At 36.1% G+C, this 25,330-nt stretch overlaps 1 protein-coding gene across 1 annotated transcript in view; it reads left to right on the top strand.

Annotated features, from left to right (window-relative positions):
• LOC150080555 (uncharacterized) overlaps positions 1–25,330 on the top strand; it is a 144,046-nt gene that overhangs the window by 95,611 nt on the left and 23,105 nt on the right. The window contains exons 7-8 of the mRNA XM_090380731.1: positions 5,665–5,921; positions 14,323–15,046. Coding sequence (XP_090236857.1) covers positions 5,665–5,921; positions 14,323–15,046 — 981 coding nt within the window. The remainder of the gene's footprint in view (positions 1–5,664; positions 5,922–14,322; positions 15,047–25,330) is intronic.

Genomic DNA, 25,330 nt, shown 5'->3' with positions numbered 1-25,330 from the left:
TGGAATTCTTTTTTGATTGCAATCTTCTATCCAAATTGATAAAAGACTTTCCATTTCAATCATTATTAGAGTTCTGTTTCTGGTATTTTGTAAGACAAAAGAAGATGATGAAACTTTACCTTTCTATTTTTATATTCGTTCTTACGGCTCAAGATAGTTCGTACGGTAGACTCACTGTATCCTAGATCTCTTACGATTTTCGCATGGTTTGCACCACGTTCATGTTTTATAATAACTTCAAGTTTATCAGCTAAAGTAATAACTTTTCGTTTTTTTTTATTACAATCACGTTGTTTTTCACTCTTTCTTTTATCCATAATTAACAGGGGTAGAAAATTAGAATTTTTAAATACGTCTGCACGTGACTTTATTAGGTGGAGACAAACAGGTAACACGTCTACTTAGCTGATGGAACACACTGAGGCGGGAAGCGGACAAACGCTTGTTTATTGGCAGTCAGACATTTAGTGCACGATTCGAATCTTTTTCAACTATCAGAAATAAAAGATCGCGTTAACTGGAAATTTGAATCGCGTAAAGTAAAAAGTGGTATCATTTTTTCCAATCGCGGTAACTGAAAACCGTGTTAATCGAACTCGCGTTAAGCGAGGCCTGCCTGTATAGAATTTCAGTCAAGTTTATATTATTTTCCAAATGTGCCAATGTGTTATTTTTTTTTCAGTTGTTGGACTTAGCGAATTTTATGTACATGCTTAAGTGTAGCATTCACATGACAGTACAACATTAGATGAAAAACTATATGTGGCTTCGTATGTTGCCACATATAGTTTTTCATCTAATTTCTTCATCTAAGTTTTTCTTCGTATTTTGATGGAAATAGTATGTATTTGATTTTTTAAATAAATATTTAACTCTTAATTTCAATGCTTTTTTTTTTTGTACATGGCATTAACAAATGAGGTGTCGTTTAATGCATCATTGTTGCTACTGTTTATCAGGTAGCGTGTTGTATTGTAGTTATATGGATCACAAAATCAGTATTCTGATAATCAAATATGCCATGTTTTTGTTTTTTTTTTTTCAATTTTTTTTTTTTAAGAATTTGTTTGTGCAAAAAAGATCAAGTTACTTTGAAATTGTTGAGTGATGTAACTGTGCTGTAGTAGTTGATTTCTGTAAGTTGGCATGATGCAGTATATTCAACTTCATATAAATTTTTTGCATTATCTGATATTATATAATTGAACAAAACGTAAGGAATAAATAAATAAACAAAGCGAAGAACTTTAAAACAGTTTATTGCATTTCATGATGACACAGTAAGTAATTTATGCATTGCAGAATATGACATTCATTAATTAATTGGCATTAATTTGGAAGAAGAAGAGATTTGCAGTGCTGTTTGAACAGTGCTGGAATGCATTTCTTGATTGTTTTGACTAAATCTAGGATGCTAAAATCAATTTCTAAAAGAATGAGGAAAAAAAAAAAAAAACAAAGTAAATTTATTATTAAAGGCTATACCTAAAAATTCTACTTCCTGATTAGGAAACAGTATAGAATTATTTAAACTGACCTTGAGAAAAATGAGGATTGCTGCAAAAAGAAAAAATTTATTTCACTTTTTTTGTTACAGTGTAAATTAAATTCTTTATGATTAACAAAATCTGGTAATTCATTTTGAATAGAATTTGACATTATATATTTCAAAAAAGCTTGTGATACTGTTGCACAAAAAAGACTGCTGTACAGATTGGAGCAGTGTGGCATTAAGGGCAAGTTACTGTTGTGGATAAAGGGATATGGTTGAGTGGGAGAAAACAGAGTGATTATCAATGGGCACTGCTCTTCTTGGACATGTTATTTAGCAAAGTCTCCCAAGGTTTAGTGCTGGGCCATTGTTTTCAATATTTATTAATGATATTGATGAAGGTATGTCAGGCTTAATGTGTAAGTGTGCAGATGAAAAGAAGGTAGGCAGGATGGTTAATGACAGTAATCAGGGTACACTCCTGAAACAAGATCTATAAAAATTAGGCAGATGGGCTGATAAGTGATAAATACATTTTGCATATAGGTAGCAGTAATCTCAGATTAATGTAATGTAGCGGTTCCCAACCAGTGGTTCGTGAACCCCCAGGGATTCATGAAAATGTTCCAGGGGGTTTGCACTAAATTTGTAATGGCATCTGCTTAGATTTACATAGGTATATTTTTGTAAACTACAAAATAGTTTAATATTAATTTATGTGGTTCGGTTCAAAATTTATATTTACTTGTAGTTTGGGTCATGCGCCTTACACAGCGAGCATACGCAACAGGATGTTAGTGGTGGGGTGGATTGGGTGTGAACACCGATATGTATTGCACCGTTCAGCTGTGGTAAAAGGGTTATAAAACAATAAACAAAGATAGAATATAGTAAAATAAAATTAAATATAAAGTAAAGAATTGCCATTGCAAGAAACCACATCTCCCACAATTCTTTATAATTAGTTTACTATCTTACAGTATATCGTGTTAAATATGTTTTCCATACTAAATTTTTTTTCATTCTCAAAGGCCATTGTTATGTATAGGTACTGAATAATAATTTTTTATTATTATGCGGCGCCTCTGTAGCCAGGTGGGCAGGAGCAGCAGTGCGTAGCACACGCCTCTTGATTAGACAGGGGTTCGAGCCCATGACCACCAAATACGGAGGATGTGGAAAGGTCAGGGAATGACCACCGCATATCCCCGGAGCAATATGGCCTTAGTTGCTAATGCTCCTAAAAACCAAAATAACAACAACAACATATTATTATGCAATATTGCTTATAAAAACATAGTACTGGAAATATTTTATAATAAAAATTTAGAACTATTATACGATTTCAAAGAATATAGGCTTGGTTGCTTGGGATAAAAATATTATGTTGAAAAGGGGTTCACGAGTCAAAAAAGGTTGGGAACCCCTTATGTAACGTAATCAAAGATTTGATATGCACAGTTCCTTGGTGTTTGTGAAATACAACTTTCTTTTATTTAACTTTTTCAGTTTTCAATTTTAACCATTGTAAAACATTGTAAAATATAATTGTAACCTAAACTACTTAGAGTATCAAGGAATTCAAAATAGATTTTTTAGTTTATTAGTATATGCTAGGTTCATGTTGACTGGTCAAATCATATCCTTTGTTTTCAAAGGATATGATTTCAGAATTTCATTTTAAATCTTTAGTTTCCATCTCTTGATGGTTTAAAATATAATTTGTTTAACAAGTAGCATTAATTATTACATACACGTTAAAATTTTCTGTTTCAAAATTAACTTTTAGGGTCTGAACAGCTACATTTCTTTGGATGATTTAATCCAGATTTAAATCTGGTGATGGCATGTTTAATTGATAAGGTTGCCAGTCCTTCAATGCTAGTCACTGATGCTGGCAGCATCACAAGAATTCTCAGCATCATGAAAAGATTTGGCAGTGATGCTGTAAAGTTGTTCGAGCACATGAATTGCAAGATTTTTGATGAGAATAACTGCCCTCGAAATGGTTTCACAAATGTGTTAGGCACCTCTGTAGCCAGGTGGGCAGGAGCAGCAGTGCATAGCACATGCTTCTTGATTAGACCGGGGTTTGAGCCCGTGACCACCAAGTACGGAGGATGCGGAAAGGTCAGGGAATGACCACCGCATATCCCCGGAGTAATATGGCCTTAGTTGCTAATGATCCTAAAAACCAAAATAACAACAAATGTGTTAATTTTTCATCTAAATCAATGACAAAGGTGCTGATCACCATCTGTAAGCAGAATTTATAAATCTATATTAGAATTGATTATTATGCTTTAGGATGAACTCAGAACTGTCTTTCAATTATTCAATTGTGCTTTTAAAAATGTCAAAAAATTGGAAAATTTTCCTCTTCTGCCATTCCAACTTCATCTTAACATTCGCTATAAAAAATTATTTTTTGGTGACAAATTATTGTTGGCTCAAATTCTGGTTCAATTTCCAATTGGATTGCCAACTTTTTTGCACTGACTAGAAGGCATTTAAATTTATCAATTTATCATCTGTTCTGCAATTTTTAAGGGTATTTGATTGAGTGGGGGGCTTGAGACATATTCACATTGACTTCTTATGGGGGTGGTAAATGTTTTTATTTGGTTCAAAATATACAAAACAATTAGGCAGCAGATAAATTTGATCTGATATTTTTTGCAGCAATCAGAAATTTAGACCCCGATTGCCTATATAGAATTTCTTAAATCCATCTTTTCGTTTGTTTCTTGCTGATTAAGAGTGGGTTTTTTTTTTTTTTTTTTGTTATTTGCCCCCATTGCTCTTTTGATTTTTGGTACCCTGAGCAAATGCCACATTGGCTTAACCTTTAAGCTGGCCCAGTTTAAGAGAGACTCATCCCTTAGTCTGAGGCTTTCTAATCCCTTTTCATATTTTATTATCGCACACAATCTGGCATCTCTCATATTGTGAAGTTAAATCTTCATAAGTGGGTTGTCATTGGTATCACCAGGGTACCTACCCGATTAAATATAAAGATGAGAGGACAACAAACTTCAAAACAATGCCGTCTAGGTGGTGGTATCTGCCAAGAATAAGTAACATTAGTTTTCTTTACTGGGGAATTATTGCTTATTTAAGGAAGTGCAATAACATGCAACTTTGTTGTGAAGGCATTCATGCTGTAACCAACAAAAAAAATTCCATTTCACCTACTTTGGTAATTTACAATGAACTAAAATGATGCTTTGCGATAACTTGTTTGTCGAGAGAATCTTATAGTATTCACCACATAGCTCAAGGAAGCCACAGCCTAGGGGAAAAAAAAAAACCAACCAAGTTGATAAGAAAACACAAATTATATGCTTCCCTCCTTACACAGGTAAGTATCCAGTTGACCTTTGAATTTATTCAAACTTTCAGCCTCAACTACCTGCGAGGGTAACTTGTTCCAGCTATCAATGAATCGCTGCCTAAAAGAAAACTTCCTACAATCTAATCTAAACTTCAAACCCTGTAATTTAGCATTACCATTAGTAGAGGTATATGATGCAAGAAAGCAAGATTATAGAGCATCAGCCAGAAAAAATAAAAACCTTCCCATTTCACCCATCCATTCACTCCAAACTGCTTGTGAATGGATTTTTAGTGTCTGATCTGTTCCTGTCTCCTGGAAAATTCAATTCTCAAAAAAAAAAAAAAAACATTGGTTTTTTTTTTTTTTTTTTTTTTTCTTTTTTAACTCTTCTTTCACCTTTTTTTACGATTAAATTATAATTTTTTATTTTATGTAGATGATATTGTTTTAGCCATGCATGTTTTATATGTATGTGTTTTTATATCTTTGGCATAATACTACCTCAGCATTCCTCCATTCCCCATACACCCTATTTTGCTGATGGAGCTAAAACGCTGATACAGCCTTAAATGTAAACATAGAAATTTCCACTAGGGAAATTTCTGTGATAAACTGTATGGTCCAACAATATGATATATGTACATACTTAAAAACTGCTATGTATTTTGTTTTTTCTTTGTAATACTTAGTTTAGAAATATTCAAGCAGGAGCGTTGTTATTTTTATTATTTACTTTTTATTTTTATATTTTACATAATATCCAGTAATCTGCCAGATATATTGTTTTGTTTCTTAGATACTGTTTTTAGCCAATTAGATATATTTTCTTTTGTAGTTCCTACAGTGACTACAATTGCTACTACAGAACACATGGTTTTGATTGACAAGACAACTGCTACAAATGTATCTTTGCCTGTTCCTAGCAGCCAATCTCCCCCAGTTCCCACACTTACCACAGTGCCTGAGACATTACCAGCCACATCTCTTGTATCTTCAAGGTTACCAATTACCATGTCATCAGCAGTATCAGTGGTCTCTCCAAAAATTACTTCCCCGGTTAGAACAACTTCACCATCAGTTACGTTGTCTCAGGTAATTATTTGCATAATTTATTCTTTGTAGAGCGTAGTAAGAATTATGAATGGCTCATTTTAACTTACAGTAAGTTATTTTGATATGCTCCAAATTTTCCATATCTCTTATAATAGTCTAGTTTTAACATTTTAGTTTAGTATAGCCAGTTGTTATATCTTGATACACAGGCTGGACTACTCAGTTAGCACAGTCAGTTTAAGATCATGCAAGATGTAGTTTTAATCAGTTTCTTTATAAGGCAACTGTTATTACAAGGCAAAAAAAAAAAAAATGCAACTGTCATATGCAAGTGGTGAGATGGTTTAGGATGATTAAGAGATAAGGTTTTGTAAATTCCTGTACTGTAGTTATGTATATAATTGTTATAGTTTTATGACGATTTTTCTGAAATTGAGGTGTGACAACATTATAAAGATTTAAAAATTTAGTCAAAATCAGAAGTATTGTTTATTATATCATTGATTTAATCAATCTATAATATTCATTTATCTGTTCGTCTATGTATCACATAAGGTGTAAACCAAATTTCCTGGATTGAGTAGTATTTATCTTTTCACTATTGTACACTTGTATTTATACCTGATTTACTGTTACTTTCAAAAGGGAGCTTTGTTGTATCTGCCTGGTTTTGGGTTCTTATGTGTGACAACACAGAAAGAGAGAGACAAAATTTTCAATATTTGGTGTATTGTACAATCATAGCTGAAAGCTGACAGCTGTTAATTATTGGAATATCAATAATAATTCCAATTGATATTATCATTGATATTAATAATTAATGTCAATTCTACCATCAATATTATTTCTTGTTGGACATTGGATATTGAATCAAATTACATTTTATCTAAGCAAATTGTATCTATAAAAGAAGTGATAAGTAATTTCTGGGTCCATCACTATCTGTTGTTTGTTTAGACTTATATACAGGATATTTAAAAAAGTGTATGTTCAAAAAAATTCTGGGATGTATTCTAGGGTCCAAAATAATAAAAACAAAGTCTGAAAAGATTTTATTTTGAACCACATGTCTGAAAAGACTATTTTGAAATTATTACACATGAAAGTGATTTACAACAATCATTTCAAGTCGAGTCCTTAACCTGGGTGAAGGAAACAGAACTGTAAATGTGCCAAAATAGTAGTAAATAAAAGACTGATATTGTTGCTTTCTTTGAAAGAATGCAATGTCAAAATGGTGGGGGCTTTGCTTGCTTGCTTTCTCCATTTCCCTCTCTTTTCTAAAAGCTAACATATTCTGACTTGCCTGCTTCATGTGTAATATTGTAATTCACTGGTGCTAGTTCTGTTTAAAGTGTTATCTAGCTTCATAGCAATGACCTAATTTTCCAACACTGAGTGTGCAAATATGCACTTCATGTATGGTTATACCAGAGAAATTTCACTTAAAGCAAGGTGAATATACCACAAAAATTTTCCTAACAGAAGATTACCAAAGTGTTGAATATTTGTAGCCATTTATAGGCATTTGAGGGTAAATGGTAAACTTTGTTACAGATTCAGAGGCAAACACAAGCCTACCATCAAGAGGTTGAAGATGATAGTAGGCTTGTGAAATGTCTTGGTGTGTTTCCAGAAAAAACCACAGAGAAGTACCCAACAAATTGGTGCTGCTCTATATATTCCCCACACCTCTGTTTGGCTCATTCTTCAGCAACAGTAATTGAACCCCAAGTTCATCTGCAGAACATGAATTCATTGATTCCAGCAGAATTGGAGACCTGTTTGCTTATCATAAATGATAACAGTTCTGTCAGTAGCTCTTATATCATCATGCTCAAGATCCTGATTTTGCACAGCTGTTACTGTTTAGATGAAGCGAGGTTTGCACAAGGTGGAATTAACAACTGACACAATTTATTCCCCCACTTTAGGTTAAAAAAAACCAGGGTTTTTTTTTTTTTTTTTTACACCATTTGCTGTCAAAGGTAAATGGAAGAAATTTTGCTTTCACAAAGATGATTAAAGTATCTTAAACAATTTTTAAATTCTTTCAGTGGGACTAGTTGTTCAGGAAAGTAATCATAAAAGCTACTATGCTTTTTATACCAACTAAGAGATGATGTTTAACGTTTAAATCTAAATAGGTGTCATGTGATGAGACTAATGGGAGAAAAGAAAAACACAAGGAATGATTATAAATTATTAGGGGGCACAGAGGCCAACAGCAGGTATAAACTAATCTGCAGTCAAGTTACTAAGGGTAGTTACTAAGTTACACACGGCAAATTATGAAAGGTCTTTTAGATAAGAACACAAAGAATTATTATTTATTTATTTTTTAACTAGCAGGAAAGGGATGAACCACATTGGCCCACTGGATATGAATGGCATAACTATTGATGATTCTCTTCAGGTTGCTGACAAACTGAATAAATATTTTGCATCTACATTTACACATTAAGACGTTTTTAGGGATGGAAATATCAGAAGTTTGTATAATTCTGAGTGGGAGTTATGATATTATGAAAACTAGAAGAAAGCTGGAAGAGAGTTTGTTGCAGTTAAAAGTAAATAAGGCATCCAGAGCTGATGGAATCTATCAAATTGTATTAAAAGAAAAGCAAAATAGGAAAATGAACCTTTAGTTGTACTAAAGACAGCATCCTTGGATTCAGGCGATCTCTTTAGACTCGAGGTATACAGATCTCGATCTCTCTCTCTCTCTCTCTCTCTCTCTCTCTCTCTCTCTCTCTCTCTAGTGAGTGTTTACAGACCAGTGACAGGAAAAATAATAGAGTTGGTAGTTAAGTAATGCACGATCATCTTGACAGGATTGTTGTTTTATAGCAATTGCAGCACGGCTGGCTAAGAATGCAGAGTAAAGTAGCAAAGAATTCTTTGCTTATATTAACACTAGAATGTGAAAGGGATATACCACATTGTCCCAGTGTTTCTGAATAGAGTAACTATTGATTATCCTGTTCAGATTTTTAACAAAGAATAAATATTTTGCATCTGTATTTACACATGAAAGTTTTAGTGATGGAAATACCAGAAGTATACCAATTTATAATGGGAAATAAATGATTTTGTGATAATTGAGAAGAAAGTGAAAGAGAAACTGTTGAGAAAATAAAAAAAGAGAAACTTTTGAAGCTTAAAGTAAATAAAGCACCTGTACTTATGGAATCTATCTAGTGCTATTAAAAGATACAGCAAACCTTTGTCCATAATTATGAGAGCATCCTTAGATTCAGGGAATATCTATAGATTAGAGATATGCAAATTATCTCTCCTATTCTCAAAGAGGATTAAGGACAAAGTGAGTAATTACAGACCTGTGAGCTTGAATTCTCTTCCAGGGAAAATAATGGAGTCACTGGTGAAAGAAGAAATGCAGGACCATCTAGACAGGATGCAGTTATGTGGCAATTACAGCATGATTTGTTAAGGGGAAATATGCCTGACTAATCTGATTGGATACAACAATGCAGAAGAAACTGGATGTAAAAAATAATTTTGGCATTATATACTTAGATTTCAGTAAAGCTTTGGACACTGTTCCAAATGAAAGGCTGCTGTACCAGAGATTTACTTGAGCATGTACGATCATCTTGACAGGACAGGACAGTACAGAAAAGGGCAACAAGATTGGTGAGAGGAATGAAGGGATCCTCTTACCAAGAGAGGCTTAAGTTCTGCAAATTGCAGTGGCTGGAGACTAGGCACCTGCGCAGTGATCTGATTGAGGTATATAAGGCCTTGAATGGGTTGAGCATGCTGAATTCTGATGGGATCCTTCCACTTGTTCAGATTATGAACCTAAGGGGGCATAAATTCAAATTAAGAAAAGACAGATGTAGATTAGATGTGCGGAAATTTGCCTTTAGCCAGCGGGTGGTTAATTGCTGGAACAAACTTCCATCTGTCGTTGTGGAAGTTGATAGGTTGAATAAATTTAAGGAGGAACTGGACAGGCATTTGGAGGGAATGGTGTGATTTTTTTTTTTTTTTTTTTTGGCTGATGCTGCATAAACTCATACACTTGCTTTCTTGCATCAAATGCCACTGCTACTATTACTACTACTACTACTACCAATTGGAGCAGCATGGCATTAGTTGCAAATTACTGCTATAGATAAAGGGGTGGTTGAATGGTAGAAGACAGAAGGTGGTCATAAATAGGCACTGCCCTTCATGGACTAATATTTTTAGTGGCCTCCTCAGGGTTTGGTACTGGGCCCTTATGGTTCTTGATAAGAGATACAAAATTCATATAACGTAACTCAGACGGAGATAAAGTTCTATACTGAAATATATCTATATTGTGTTAATACTGCATTGGGATATAAGTTTAGTGTTATATTTTTAATTGTATTAAATTAGAAATTTTAATTGAAATTGAATCGAAATAATGCCTCAGACCAGAGCAGCAAAGCAAAAGACTCAAGCTAGTGGGAGTGCTGTGGCTCAGGGGAGAACTGAGGGGGGGGGTTGTCCTCTGACTCACAACCTTTTGAAATGTTCTGCTTGTTTGATGTTTGTGGCGCATTCAGGAACAGGACATGATATTGACAAAGAGAATGTCTTTGTGTGTGCTCAATGTAAAGAGTGTGAGGAGATCAGGTGCCAACTCAGTGTTGTTCTGGGCCTATATGAGAGCTTGAAGGTTAAGACCCCGGGAAGGCACCTGGGGTGGATGGGATCTATCCAGTTATATTAAAGGAGGCAGCAAAGAAAGTAAGCAAACCCTTAGCCATAATTATGAGAGCTTCCTTTTACTAAGGGGAGGTACCCATGGATTGGAAATGTGCAAATGTGACCCCAATTCATAAAGGAGGATCAAAGGGTAACACAAGTATTTACAGACCTGTTAGTTTAACTTTTATTCTGAGTAAATTAATGGAGGCACTGGTTAAAGAAGCACTGCAGGATCATCTAGACAAGACTTCAGTTATAGCTCAGACACAGCATGGATTTGTTAAGGGGAAGTCTTATCTGACCAATTTGATTGGATACTATGATGTGGTCACAAAGGAACTGGATGCAAAGAATAATTTTGTTATCATATACCTGGATCTTAGGAAGGCTTTTGATTCTGTTGCACATGGAAGACTGCTGCACAAATTGGAGCAGTGTGACATTGGAGGCAAATTACTGCTATGGATAAGGGTTGGCTGATTGGGAGAAGACAGAGTAGTAATCAATAGTCACTGCTCTCTGTGGACTAATGTTATTAGTGGAGTTCCCCCAGGGTTCAGTGTTGGGTCCATTGTTGTTTTCTGTATTTATTAATGATATTGATGATGGAATATCAGGCTTAATGTCTAAGTTTGCAGATGACACGAAGGTTGGCATTGTTGTTAATGACACTAAAAACTCCGGGGCTGACATCTGGTGAGTGTGGACTTGGCAAACCCAGGGTCCTGAGCTGGGTATCATCATTTTTCTCTTTCTTGGTGATTCCCTTCTACTTTTGACACACTCTCTCTCTCTCTCTCTCAAGGTAACTCGGGAATTTTTTTTTTTTTCCTGGTGCAGCATAAGCCTCAGGCTTCCTTGCACCATATGGCTATTAATAATAATAATAATACGCTACTCCAACAGGCTCTAGAAAAGTTGAGCAGATGGAAAAAGTTGAGGAAAGATGATTGTAGAATAGATGTGTGGAAATTCGCCTTTAGTCAGCGGGTGGTTGATAGCTGGAACAAACTTCTATCTGCTGTAGTGGAGGTCAGCTGCTTAAATAAGTTCAAAGCAGAACTAGACATTTGGAGTAAATGGATGAGTGAAATGGGAAGGGTGTTTTTTTTTGGTTGATGCTATATAAGCTTGCTTTCTTGCATCATATGCCCTACTAATGCTAATATTGAGGTAAAATTCATTCTCTTATTATTCTTCTACAAATAAAAATGATGAAAGCATATCAACTTATTGTCTGTTCCATTTGCAGATGATACAAAGGCTGGCAGGATGGTTAGTGACAATATTCTGGGTATGCTGCTGCTGCAACAAGTATCTGGTAAAATTAGGCAGGTAGTCTAAAAAAAAAGCAGCAATCGAAGTTTAACAAATGCAAGGTACTGCATTTACATAGCAGTAATCCCAGATTAATGAATCAGCTGTGTGGTACTGCACTGAACAAAAAAGTAGAGAACAAAAAAAGACCTGGGATAATTATGCAGTGAGTTATGGAGTTTTCTGATAGGCTGCTAGGACACCTTGTCAATTATATTCAGGAATTTTGTTAGCAGGAACAAGGAGGTAATTATTCCATTGTATCAGGCAGTGGTTAGCTGCATCTTCTGTTCTACATACAAGTCTGGAAGCTTCATTTTAAGACTAATTTGGATCTGTTAGAATGGGTGCAGAGAAAGGAAACAAGGTTATTCATGGACATAAAAGGGTATTCTTACCACAAAAGACTTCAATTCTGCAAATTGCAGCAGCAGTTGGAAACGACACCTGCAAGAAAACTTGATTGGAGCGTTTGAGGCTTTAATTGAATTGAGTAAACTAAATACTGATGGCATCCTTACTCTTTCTTGGACAACACATAAGGGGAGATATAAACTTAAATTAAAGAATTGTTGCATCATAGATCTGCATAAATTTGCTTTCAGCCAGAGAGTAATTGATTTTTGGAACAAACTTCCTTTGAGCCTTGTGGAAGGGGCTAGTTTGAATAAATTTAAGAAAATCTTAGACAAATTATTAGAGGGGATGGACAGATTTTTTTTTTTTTTTTGCTGATGCTGTATAAGTTTGCTTCCTTGTATCATTTGTTACTACCAATACTGATATTTCTTATATGAGTTTAACAGGGGGGAGAGAGTGGCAGTAGTTTAAGTGACATTGGCTTTCACTGGTATCAGCAAAGGACCACTGTTTGATGTCGAACAGCCCAAGGTCTTCATTGAGCATCATGGCAGAAAAATATTTCAGCCTGGCTAAAGTCTTTACTTTTTTTACTTCGTGCCACAGAATGTTTCAGTAAAAGAGCATCTAGGAGAAAGAGAGATTTCAGGGAAGTCCAAGCTCTAACATAAACAGAACAGGGGACGATTTGCTATTCCCCCCATCCATCAGCTCTCCTAATCAGGAATATTATAAGTGAGCTTCTCTGAGATGCCTCAAATCCCGTTTAATAACAATACCCCCCCCCCCACAATGAAATAGTAATTTTCCTGTTTGTGACCATGTGAAGCAGTTCCCTTGGAAACAAGAAGCCTATTATATAAGACCCTTACTCTTTTTTAAACTTTAAGCCATAGGAGGAGGCCTGCAAAAGCAGGCTGTAATGTATGGTAAGTGCTTATTCATTTATTTTGTGAAAATAAAGTATATATCCTAACCATATCAAATTTCTAAATCTGTGCAGTTCAATAAATGTAAGCTAATCAGAACAGTTATCCATTTTATTATATTAAATTTTATTTTTACTTACAATAATCCAGAAAAGTTATCTTTTTCTGAATTTTATTATCTGTTTGTCTCAGTGCCCTTCAAAACATACAAGAAGATAGAAGTAAGTGTCTAGCTGAGCTTCAATTTTATAAAAGTTGCCAGATGTATTGAATATTTTCTTTGATGATATATGAAATTTCCTAAGGATCTTCCAATCAAGGGCAGTCTTATTTTGTCTTAATATGGTTATTCAGCTGCTGAGAAGCCCTCTGAAATGAAGCAAGCCCACAACTACCTTTCATCAGTTCTGGGCTTCATTTCAGAGGGACATTTCAAATGCAAATTAAACCATTCCATATTGTTATAGAAGGCCTTTTGAGGAAGTTGCTTTGCAATAGTTTGGACACACCTTGAACTTTTCATACAGGTTTGGAAACCCTCATTTAGGAAGGACACAGCTCTGATAGAAAGGATGCAAGAAGAGCAAAAAAGATTAGTTGTAGTGCACAAAAGGATATTCTTATAAAGTAAGACTAGAGTTCTGTAAATTTCAATGCTTGGAAACCAGGCATCTTTATGGAGACCTAGTTGAGTTCTTATTATCTGATTATGGTCCATTTCCCTCAACATGAATTGTTGAGGAGGCTTCCATCCTGCAGTGGGTTGATAATGGCTGCAGTTTACTGCAGTTTTACAATGGGTTGAGTAAACTAAATGCCAGTGACATCTTTATTTTTTCTCAGGTGATAGTTACAAAGGAACACAAAAAAAAGTGGCTGCAGAATAGATGTATGGAAATTTACCTTCAGTCAGAGAGTAATATTGTTTTACTAATATTAACTCGAGTCTATAAAACTCATTGTGTTATAGACAATGAGTTTTCTGGCTATTAAAATGGAAAAATAATAATAAAGCTATAAATTAATATGTATATAAGTTAATATTTTATAAGCATAAAAAAAAAGTTTTAAGACTATATGAAAATCAAAATTAATTCTTATTGTTAGTTTTCTTCCTTCTTTCCTTTCAGGTTACGTCATCTGGTGGCCTCCATGTTAATTCTATGGCAGGGATATTAACAGCTCCACACAGTGTTCAGGTTATTACACAGCCATCTGGAATTAAGGTAATTACACCAAATTCAGTCCCAGAGGCAACAACAGTTTTGTCCCAGTCATCTGCAGCATCAAACTCTCATCATACTTCAATTCATATACTTACCCCTACAACTACACCATTAGTTGCTGTGGTCACAAGTACACCTCCAACATCCTCAACTACACCATCAGTGGCCATGGTGACTTCTTCTCCTAAACCTGCTGTAACACATTCTCTGGTTCGAGTCAGTAGTGGATCAACAACAAATGTGACTAAACATCTTGTTTCTCCTGTAACATTAGTAGCTCCACAAGCTATGGTGGGTGTGACTCAAGTTGCCACAGCAACTAAGCCAATAATTCTCAATCAAGCATCTACATTGACACAACTTGCATCATCTTCTGGTATTGCAGCATCATCAATTCCTGTTACACTTAATTCAGGAAAACCTCAGATATCTGTTGTTATGACAACAGGATCTTTGGTTACATCATCAAATAGAAACTCTGTTCAAACTGGTAATATTAGTTCGACACTTAGATCTTCAGCTTCCCAGTCTAATATGATTGCAGCATTACAAACTTCCAGACCAGTGGCACAAATAATGCAACCTACAGCACCTTGTCGAACTACACAGCAAGTCCTCACATCTGCAGGTAAGCAATGCATCTTTATTTTTGTAAATGAATTCAGCTGTTACTATAGAAATGCAAATGTAAGAGAAGGAAATTCTCATTCAGCTAATCCTTTTGATATTTCTGAATTCATATTTTTTGGGTTTGCTTTTGACAGGCTTTTGTCATTTTAATACTTTCCACTGATAACTATTAATCCTTACTTGTATTACTGATTCTTTTATTTTCTGCTTTGTATTATTCTTAACCATTTCTAAACAAGAACAAGTCATCAGATTTTATGTCAGAATCCAAGTATGTATGTACAGGTAAACAGAGAATGCTTTGGTGGCTTGCTCAGTCATCAGTATTGGGTGTCTGTTTTTTGCCATTAATCTGCAATTAACTAATCATTTATTAAATTTATTAAATATATTATTTTATTCCTCTTTATCTTTTATTCCCCTTGACTGTTGGTTAAGTTTGGAAACAAGAAGCCTGCAGTTGAGAAATTCATGTATATCCAAATTACTTTTATGATCCTTAAAAACAAAGCAAAAACAAGTGCCATTGGTAATAATCAGTGATGAGAATTATATTCTATCCGTGTCTCTCAAATGCAAACTAAATCCTATACTTTAACCATTGTGTAGAAAAATTGTTAAAAAATAATGTCCAGTTACCAAAAGAGCAGACTGACACATTCTTCATTTACTTTTCCTCAAATCTTCTCTAGCTCTAGGTGGTAAATCATTCTCATCAACTGGTGCGATACGACCAATTTTCTTATTGGAGGCTTGAAGTGGTGGAATCCATGTTTAGTCTCCAGAGCAAAGCTCCGGCAACCCCCCCCCAATCTCTTCCATCATGCAGTATGATTGATATCTTTGGAGGTTATGATGGACATCATAGCAAGATTCAATACAGCTCTATATATTAACAGTGTTCGCAAACTGGCTGGTAGATAGTTCACTGGACTGAACCGATTGGTAACTCTCTAGGAGACTTCCGGCAGGATCAGCTAGTGTATAATCTCACTTGCTCTACTCTACCAGATAGTGAGTCTGTGTAGTTGTGTATATGGGGGGGGGGGACATTGTCGAAGCCATATTGTGTCCAGAAGCTAGATATATCCTTACAATGTGTATGCCATATCCAAAAATTTTTACTTCGTACAGCATGTCCTCTCCACTTTTTCTTACTTCTGATTACACCACGAATTGTCAAAATAATAGAACAAACTTTTCAGCAAAAAGATCTAAACCTCCCAAACACTTCCTGTATACAAATGAAACCATGTATACAAATATACGTGGTTTCAGTTCTAATCTCAGTGATATCCATTTCAACTTACAGTCTGCCAAAATCCATGTACTTTTTCTGACAGAACCCCAGTTATCGGTTGATTCAACCACTGTTCATCTCAGTTGACCGAATTATTCCTGTAAGATTCCTTTTGCTCCTTAGGTGGTACTTGGGCATATGTCCATTCTGATATTCCCTGTTAGGGAATTAGTAATTTGGAATCTCCTTTTGATCTTGTCTGGCTTAAAATCTCTCTACCACATTCTGTCAAATTCATCTGTTGCCTCTATCCTTCTCCCAGCTTCACTAATCACTTGGAACTCTTTCACTTCCTCTCTTTGAAACTTGACTTTCTTCAGTCCAACTTTCCTAACAGTGAGGTAATTTTCTTTGGTGATTTTAATGTTCACAACTCCAGCTAGCTTCCGTTTTTTAGTCACACGGACCCATCTGGTCGAGATGCTGAGACTTTTCCAATTGCTAATGACCTCTCGCAAATTGTTCATTTATCTACCAGAATACCTATGGTATTCTGGTAGATAAATTCTGGTATTCTGGTTATCAGCAGTGATCATTCGTTATTAAGAATTTGCAGATAAAGGAACCACTAGATGGCAGTGATCACAGTGTACTGATGTGGGATTTATTTAAAGATATAATTACCATTGGAGGTAAAGGAAAGGGTTTTTGCTTCCGTAAAGGTGAGTACAGTGGTCTCAGAAATTTTTTAAATTCTGTATGGTGGGATAAACTGACGATGTTACCAACAGTAAATTCTAAGTGGGAAGCATTCAAGGAATTAATCGTGGAAGCTACTAAAAGTTTCATACCTATTAAGAAATATTGTTCAAGGTTTAGGCCTAAATGGTTGTCAAATGAACTAATGAGACTCGTAACAGAGAAAAAAAATGCATGGGATGCATATAAATTATCAAGCGACTCAGAAGCCTATGGCAGATATAAGTTAATCTGTAATCAGGTCAGAAAGGAGGTTCGGCAGGCGCAGGCAGATTACGAGAAATCCTTGGCAAAAGATGCTAAGAAAAACAGCAAGGATTTCTTTACTTATATAAACTCTAAAAGGAAGGGGATGAATCTGATTGGTCCCCTTGACATCGATGGTTCGACTGTTGATGATCCTGCTCAGATAGCAAACAAACTGAATGAGTATTTTGCATCTACATTCACACGTGAGGAATTATTAAGGTTTGAAAATGGCAGAAGGTTATCAAATTGTAGCAGGGTGCTTAATGATCTTGTAATAACTGAGAGCAAAGTGGAAGAGAAATTGTTGAAGTTAAACGTAAGAAAAGCACCTGGGGTGGATGGGATCTATCCAGTTATATTAAAGGAGGCGGCAAAGCAACTAAGCAAACCCTTAGCCATAATTATGAGAGCATCCTTGGACTCAGGGGGAGGTTCCCACGGACTGGAGATGTGCAAATGTATCCCCAATTCACAAATGGGGGTCAAAGGGTGACACGAATAATTACAGACCAGTTAGTTTAACTTCTGTTCCAGATAAAATAATGGAGTCGCTGGTTAAAGATGCATTGCAGGCTCATCTAGACAAGACTGCAGCAATAATTCAGACACAGCATGGGTTTGTTAAGGGAAAGTCTTGTCTGACAAATTTGATAGGATATTATGATGTGGTTACAAAGGAACTGGATGCAAAAAATAATTTTGATATCATATATTTGGATTTCAGGAAAGCTTTTGACACTGTTGCGCATGAAAGACTATTGTACAAATTGGAGCAGAATGGTATTAAGGGTAAGTTGCTACAATGGATAAAAGGATGGTTAAGTGGGAGAAGACAGAGGGTGGTAATCAATGGGTGCTGCTCTTCGTGGACTAATGTTATTAGTGGAGTCCCACAGGGTTTGGTGTTGGGTCCACTGTTGTTTTGTATATTTATCAGTGATATTGATGAAGGTATATCAGGCTTAATGTCGAAGTTTACAGATGATACAAAGGTTGGCAGGGTTGTTAATGACAGTAATGGCAGTGTGCTACTGCAACAGGATCTAGATAATTTGGGCAGATGGGCTAAGAAGTGGCAACTGAAGTTTAACCTTGACAAATGCAAAGTACTGCATATGGGTAGAAGTAACCCCAGAGAAACGTACCAAATATGTGGTACTACACTTAAGGTGTTAGAAAATGAAAAAGACATGGGAGTAATTGTGCAGGCAGATATGAAGTTTTCTGAGCAATGCAGACAGGCTGCCAGGGCAGGTCATGGGGTTTTGTCAATGATATATAGGAATTTTGCTAGCAGGGAAAAGGAGGTGATTATCCCTCTGTATAAGGCAATGGTCAGGCCGTGCCTTGAGTACTGCGTACAGGTCTGGAGGCCTCATTTTAGGAAGGATGGATATTCTCTTGAGCGTGTACAGAGCCTCCGTAGCCAGGTGGGAAGGAGCAGCAGTGCGTAGCACACGCTTCTTGATTAGACCGGGGTTCGAGCCCGTCACCACCAAATACGGAGGATGCGGAAAGGTCATTCAGGGAATGACCACCGCATATCCCGGAGCAATATGGCCTTAGTTGCTAATGCTCCTAAAAAAAAAAAAACCAAACCAACCGTGTACAGAGAAGGGCAACAAGATTGGTGAGGGGAATGAAGGGATCCTCTTACCAAGAGAGGCTTAAGTTCTGCAAATTGCAGTGGCTGGAGACTAGACACCTGTGCAGTGATTTGATTGAGGTGTATAAGGCCTTGAATGGGTTGAGCACACTGAATTCTGATGGGATCCTTCCACTTGTTCAGATTACGAACCTAAGGGGGCTTAAATTCAAATTAAGAAAAGACAGATGTAGAATAGAAGTGCGGAAATTTGCCTTTAGCCAGCGGGTGGTTAATTGCTGGAACAAACTTCCATCTGTCATTGTGGAAGTTGATAGGTTGAATAAATTTAAGGAGGAACTGGACAGGCATTTGTAGGGAATGGTGTGATTTTTTTTTTTTTTTTTTTTTGGCTGATGCTGCATAAGCTCATACACATGCTTTCTTGCATCACATGCCATTACTACTACCACCAGACAATCCTAACCACTCAGCCAACACGCTTGATCTTTTTCTCGGAAACAACCCTTCTAATTACACAGTCAAATAACATGAGTGGTCCTCTAGACACCTCAGATCACAACTTGGAGATGGTCTCTTCTCCAACAGAGCCTTTCTTTCGTGGCTATTCTCAACTTTGTGTTGTTTGGCATTACAAGATTGTGAAATGGGATGATCTGCAAGATTTCTTTTATTCTTTTCCTTGGTTGGTTTACTATTTCAAATCTTCTGATGTCAATGTTTCCCCAGATTTTGTCAGTGAAATTATTCTTGTAGGGATGAAATCCTTTATTTCACACTTCATCTTAAAGTCTTGTCCTTTATCTAAACCTTGGTTTTCCAATAAATGTGCTAAGGCTGTTCAAGAGAAGAATTTTCCATAATCGTAATTTGTTTGTGTCCTAATCTCCAAGTTCATTTTCTGCCTACACCAGTGCTCATAATAACTGCAAAGCAGTTATTAATCAGTTCAAACTAGATTTCAAAGAGTTGAACTCTTGCTTCTTATCCAAATGGTAGTCAAGCATTCAGGTCTCTTGCCAAAGTCATTGGCCGCAACTTTTGTCCATCTCTATTTCCAACTCCGTCAAAACCGGATGGTTCTGTTGCCACCTCAGCCAAAGATAAAGCTGACCTGCTAGCATCCTATTTTTCTTCCAACTTGTGTATTGATGATTCTGCCAAACCACCTCCCACCTTTCCCAGTACACTCCATTCAATGCCTCCTGTGGTCTTCCATCAAAAGGGTGTCAGAAAAGGATTTTGAACAATCTTGATGCTAAGAAAGCTCCAGGTCCTGATGCTATTTCTCCACTTGTTCTCAAAACCTGTGCGTTTGAACTTACTCCTGTTCCATGTCACCTTTTTTCACTTTCTTATTCCAAAGGTGTTTTCACTTCTGCTTGGAAATTTGCTCATATCCAGCCAGTTCCTAAAAATGGTGACAAATACCTTCCAGTCAGTTATTGTCCCGTTGTACTTACTTTTACTCTTTTTAAAGTAATGGAGAAATCAATTAACTGCAAACTCTTAAACTATATAAGAAATCTTCCATCTGATCAACGATTGCTAGAATGGATTCTGTCAGTTTTGATCCACTGATGATATTCTGGTTTATGTTACCTATCTATGGAAAAGTTTGGTGAAACTCAAGCACTTGCTCTTGACATTTCAAATTCTTTTGATCATGTTTGGCATAAAGGTCTTCTAAATAAGCTTTCATCTTATTGTTTGGTAGCTGTTTTTTGTAATTGGGTATTCCAGTTTTCTCTCTGACCTCTAACTACTGGTGATGGTAGATGGCTCTCTTGTCTTCTGACTTCTCCACTAATGCTAGTGTTCCCCCAAGGTTTAATTCTTTCTCCCACTCTTTTCCTCTTGCATATTAATGACCTTCTTCTTGCATTGACTGGAAATCGTATCCATAGTTTTGCTGATGACAACACACTGCATTCCACCTTCCAGTTTGAGAAACCTTTTCCTGCACAAACAAATTCAACTTCTCAAATATCCATTACCATTTCCTTAAATGCTTATCTCCAGGTAATTCTTCAGTGGGGTAAAGATAACTTAATTTATTTCAGTCCTTCTAAAACTCTGTCCTGTCTTATATAAATCTTGCAAAAAGAATTTTTCTGCTCCTATGCCCATTTTTGGTGATTTCTAGGCAAGGTCATATATCTCTATTCAGGATTACCTTGACTTCTAATCTCCCTCCAGGTGGTATTGTTGGATTGCGGCATTAAAACTAGCTTCAAGGAGAAGGATCAGGGACAGGGAAGTACAATTCAAGGATGTGGCGTCTGTATTCCCTGTCAGAAGTGAACTTATTAAGGTCAGCATCGAAGGACTAGGCACATGAAAGTAGCTGATAAAGGCAGGAACCTATCAGATAGGTGGAGATTAGCATTAGCATTAGTAGAGGCATTTGATGCAAGAAAGCAAGCTTATGCAGCATCAGCCAAAAAAAAAAAAAAAAAAAAAAAAAAAAAAACCACTTCCACTTCACCCCTCTGTTCGTTCAAAATACCTGTCCAGCTGAGCCTTAAACTTAAGCTGAGATGTGGGCATAGAGTGGCTGAGATGGCTGAGATGTGGGCATAGAGTTGGAGTCACTCTGAAGGAAGTTCTGAGGGACTCTCCATGAGCACAGGTCCCAGAATGATGGTGCTGAAATCTCGCCAACCATCATTTTGATAATCGTGGTAAGATGTTTCACCCTATCAGCGTGGGAAGCCTGTGAATTTGAATCAAACTGGCCATTTCAGTTGTCCTTAGCTCTCGAGGAAGTTTTGTTTGTTTATGGCTCATATTAAGATCCAAAACTCAGAAGAAAAAGTGGCCTGATTGTGCTAGGGGCAGCAGATGCTCATACCTCTGCAGCATATATAAAAGTGGAGAGTATGCTGTGATTTTTATATATTTTCTAGTAGTTGTGACTTCATTAATATAATGCAAATGCTGTTTGGCAATCCATCGGAGTCGAGCTGCTAGGGTGAGGACCTTGTCTATGTGGTAACTGAAGCAGAGCTTAGGATCAAACACAACCCCGAGATCAGGATCCTTATTGACAATGGGAATAGGAGAATTACACAGAATTGGCTGAATATAAGAAGCCATTTTCTTTAAAGAGAATATCATAAATTCAGATTTTTCTGGGTTTATTTTTAATCCGAACTGGTTGAGGTAGTTTTCAATTTCCACGAGAGTATTATTAATTGATCCTGTTATCACAAGATCATCATATAGAGAAATCAGTGTGAGGAGCTTTATATCATCTGCATAACATAAAGTGTCATACCTGGATTCAACAAGTGGAGAGATAAGTGCTGTAAACAAGAGCCCAGATAAGACACCACCCTGTGGCACGCCTGAAGAGATATTTTGCTCGTATATGTGCCCATGGGGCATTAAGCTGGATTATTCTGTTTTGAAGAAGTGACGGGAGGAACTGTAGAGTGTCTCCCTTGATCTGATAGTGGCCTGAAAGTAGCTTCAGCATTGTAGGAACGTTTATCGAAAGCTGCTTCAAGATCTACATAGGTGACTGCAAGCTCTGCTTGGGATTCAAGCAGAGCTTGCAGTCACATTGATTCAAGATCTACATAGGTGACTGCAAGCTCTGCTTGGGATTCAAACACAGAGAGGATAGAGCTGGTGGTGGCTAAGAGGTTAGTCACAGTGGATCTATGAGGAAGGGAGTAATGGATTTGAGGAGGCTGATGTGGAAGAAGTTTACTTTTCTTCCAAACAGCCGTTCACTCTGTACAAATTGCAAATCCATCCTACTATGAAATATTGTTTGCAAATCTGGGGCATTTCCCTTAAAGCCTCTCTCTCAGGCTTCTAGATTCCATTCAAAAGAGGGCAGTTAGGTTAATTAATGACTAATTTCTATGAGTCTCTCGACTCTCTGTCTCAGACATTTTTCTGCTGCATGCCTTTTCTATAGCTACTTCCATGGGTACTGTTCTTTTGAATTGGCTTCTATAATTTCCCCTTCCTCTCTTCCAAAGCAGTCCAAACATATGCCTCAACCAGTCAACATCCTTTTGCTGTCCAACTTCAAAATCACAGAATCAACTTTGCTTCTTCCTCTTTTATTCATTCAGCTTCCATTTTCTGGAACAACCTTCCTTCATACAAATGTCCTGAAAATTGAAATCTACAGAAGATCAAGTCTAATGTCATCAAGTATCTTCTTTCATCTTCTCAATCTTCAACCCATGTATGGTACTAAGTACCATATGAACTTAACTAGAACAAATCTTTCTAGTTAAGTTTATATAACTTTATGGTATTGAATGTGCTATGAAAATAAATATAGAATAATTAAATTTTACTTACAAGTATTTATTTTTATTTTCCTCTAAGTGCAGATATGCAATGCAGATTTATTAATTTTATTAATTCCTGTGCTGTAAATGATTAGGAGCTGAAGAACTGCTTGAGACTGAGCTGTTGAGCTGCTGAGAGAGTGCAGCATTTATTTATTTATTTAGAAATGAAGCTCAGTGCATGAATAAACACATTTTGTGTTTGGCAGTCAGCAGACTTTCTGTTGTGAGTTCTTAAAATTATGACATATATTTACAGCAGTTGAAAATTTGCAAGCTGCAAAAGATAAAATGTTCTTATTTGTACATCAAACATATAGTAGAGAATCAAAGTTGTCAAATAAATTTTTGAAAGCATTAAATTTAATTTTATTTAGCTTTAATTTAAATATAATCATATTAGGAAAACAGGATTAAAAAAAAAAATCACAAATCTTTTTAAATGTATGGTTATTGGACATGTGGATTTTGCAAATTCTATCTGTTTTAATAACCAAAAAAAATAAAAAAATAGCTAAATTTAAAAAAATGTTAGAATTACACAAGTGTGAATTTTAGTATTCCTCTACAATGGGCTTCAACTTTGATCACATCATTGATTAGTTTAATTTAAAAAGTATAGACAAAAAAATTCTTTATGGTCTCTGTTTGTATATGAAAAGTACTGTACACCAGCCCCTGTTGTTGATTTTCCATACCCTTTGGTTTGATTTTTTCACTCCTCGTTGCTGTGATCTGGAAGTAAAGTAATCAGGAAATACATTTTTTTGAATAATAAGGTTGCTCTACTAATAAAGATATTATTTGTTCCTGTTGTCTAATGTGATGTTGGAATAAAGAATAAATTATAAATTGCACTAATTTTAAACTATTTCTTGCCTTTTTTCCTTAAGAATATTGGTTTGATGACCAGTACAAACCAGTGTGTTTGTGGACATAACCTTTTTTTTTATGTGCCCCCTGGGGGGGGGTTAAGATAAGAATTGGACTAAGTTATGTCATTTTTTTTTCATTTAGTGCACATACATAAATATTATATGAGTTAATTTGATATCTTTAGCATTTTAGTGTATATTGTTGCCAAAAAAGCAGTAATTAATTCATCTTTTTAATGGTGCTAAGTGGTTAATGTTATTTTTTCAAGTGACAACCTGTGGAAGTCCCCTCTTCAATGGCTTAAATTAACAAAGTATAATAATAATATAAACTAGGGGGCTTCATCCTCTGCTCGCCTGCCCCCATGCATGCTTTTCTATGTAAAATGTAGAGGTATACGGAGTAAGTCAAATCTTTTCTACGTAAAAGACACATCTGTCGAAATCAAATCAGGAAATGACATATGTAATTATTTACCTGTGCATTTGTAGTGCACGTCATTCTCAATGTCGAATAAATATCACGTTAAAATTCCAGAACAGTGTACACCTCCAACATGGCGGCAAACAAAACAGCGGGAAAGCAATGATTGGCAGATGCCACTGCTTTCCCTGCCCACTGTCCTCCTAGGTTGATATGTCTAGGGTGTTTTCCCCCACATTTGCTGCTGTTTTAAAATGGGAAAACAAATTCCAGATTTAAAAACAGCATTTGCTGCTGTTTTTAAAATATTATGCAACTAGGCATAATATTTTAAGAGTTTAAGATTCTATATCTGTATAATATTGGTGTAGATACACCATAGACAATTCTTAAAGAAAAACTATGATAGTAGTGTGAAAAGCATCATCTGTATCTCATATTGTGCTCACCCTTCACAATGAGTTGCCCATGTATTGCTCTACCTCGAATAAGTAACGCTTCACTAATAGAGAAGACTATCGTTATGTATTCTCGGCGAGCGCCACTGTTTCAAAGTTAGCTTGTCATCGGTGGGTGGACAGGTATCCTGGTATTGCAAGTGAAGCGTTACTTATTCACGGTAGCGCAATACATGGGCAACTCACTGTGAAGGATGAGTAGGTATGGTGTATCTACACCAATATTATATAGTAATGTTTATTATGTACAGGTCGACCATTACTAATCTGGTAGCGTTGGGACCTGTGGGGTGCCAGATTAGTGAGTTTGCCAGATCACCAGTGGTTATTTTTTAGCACATACGTTTTACCCAAC

The sequence above is a fragment of the Mastigoproctus giganteus genome, chromosome 9, assembly GCF_048544385.1.
Source record: "Mastigoproctus giganteus isolate SK-2022 chromosome 9, ASM4854438v1, whole genome shotgun sequence".
Lineage (NCBI taxonomy): Eukaryota > Metazoa > Arthropoda > Arachnida > Uropygi > Thelyphonidae > Mastigoproctus > Mastigoproctus giganteus.
This window is presented reverse-complemented; position numbering and strand designations above follow the sequence as displayed.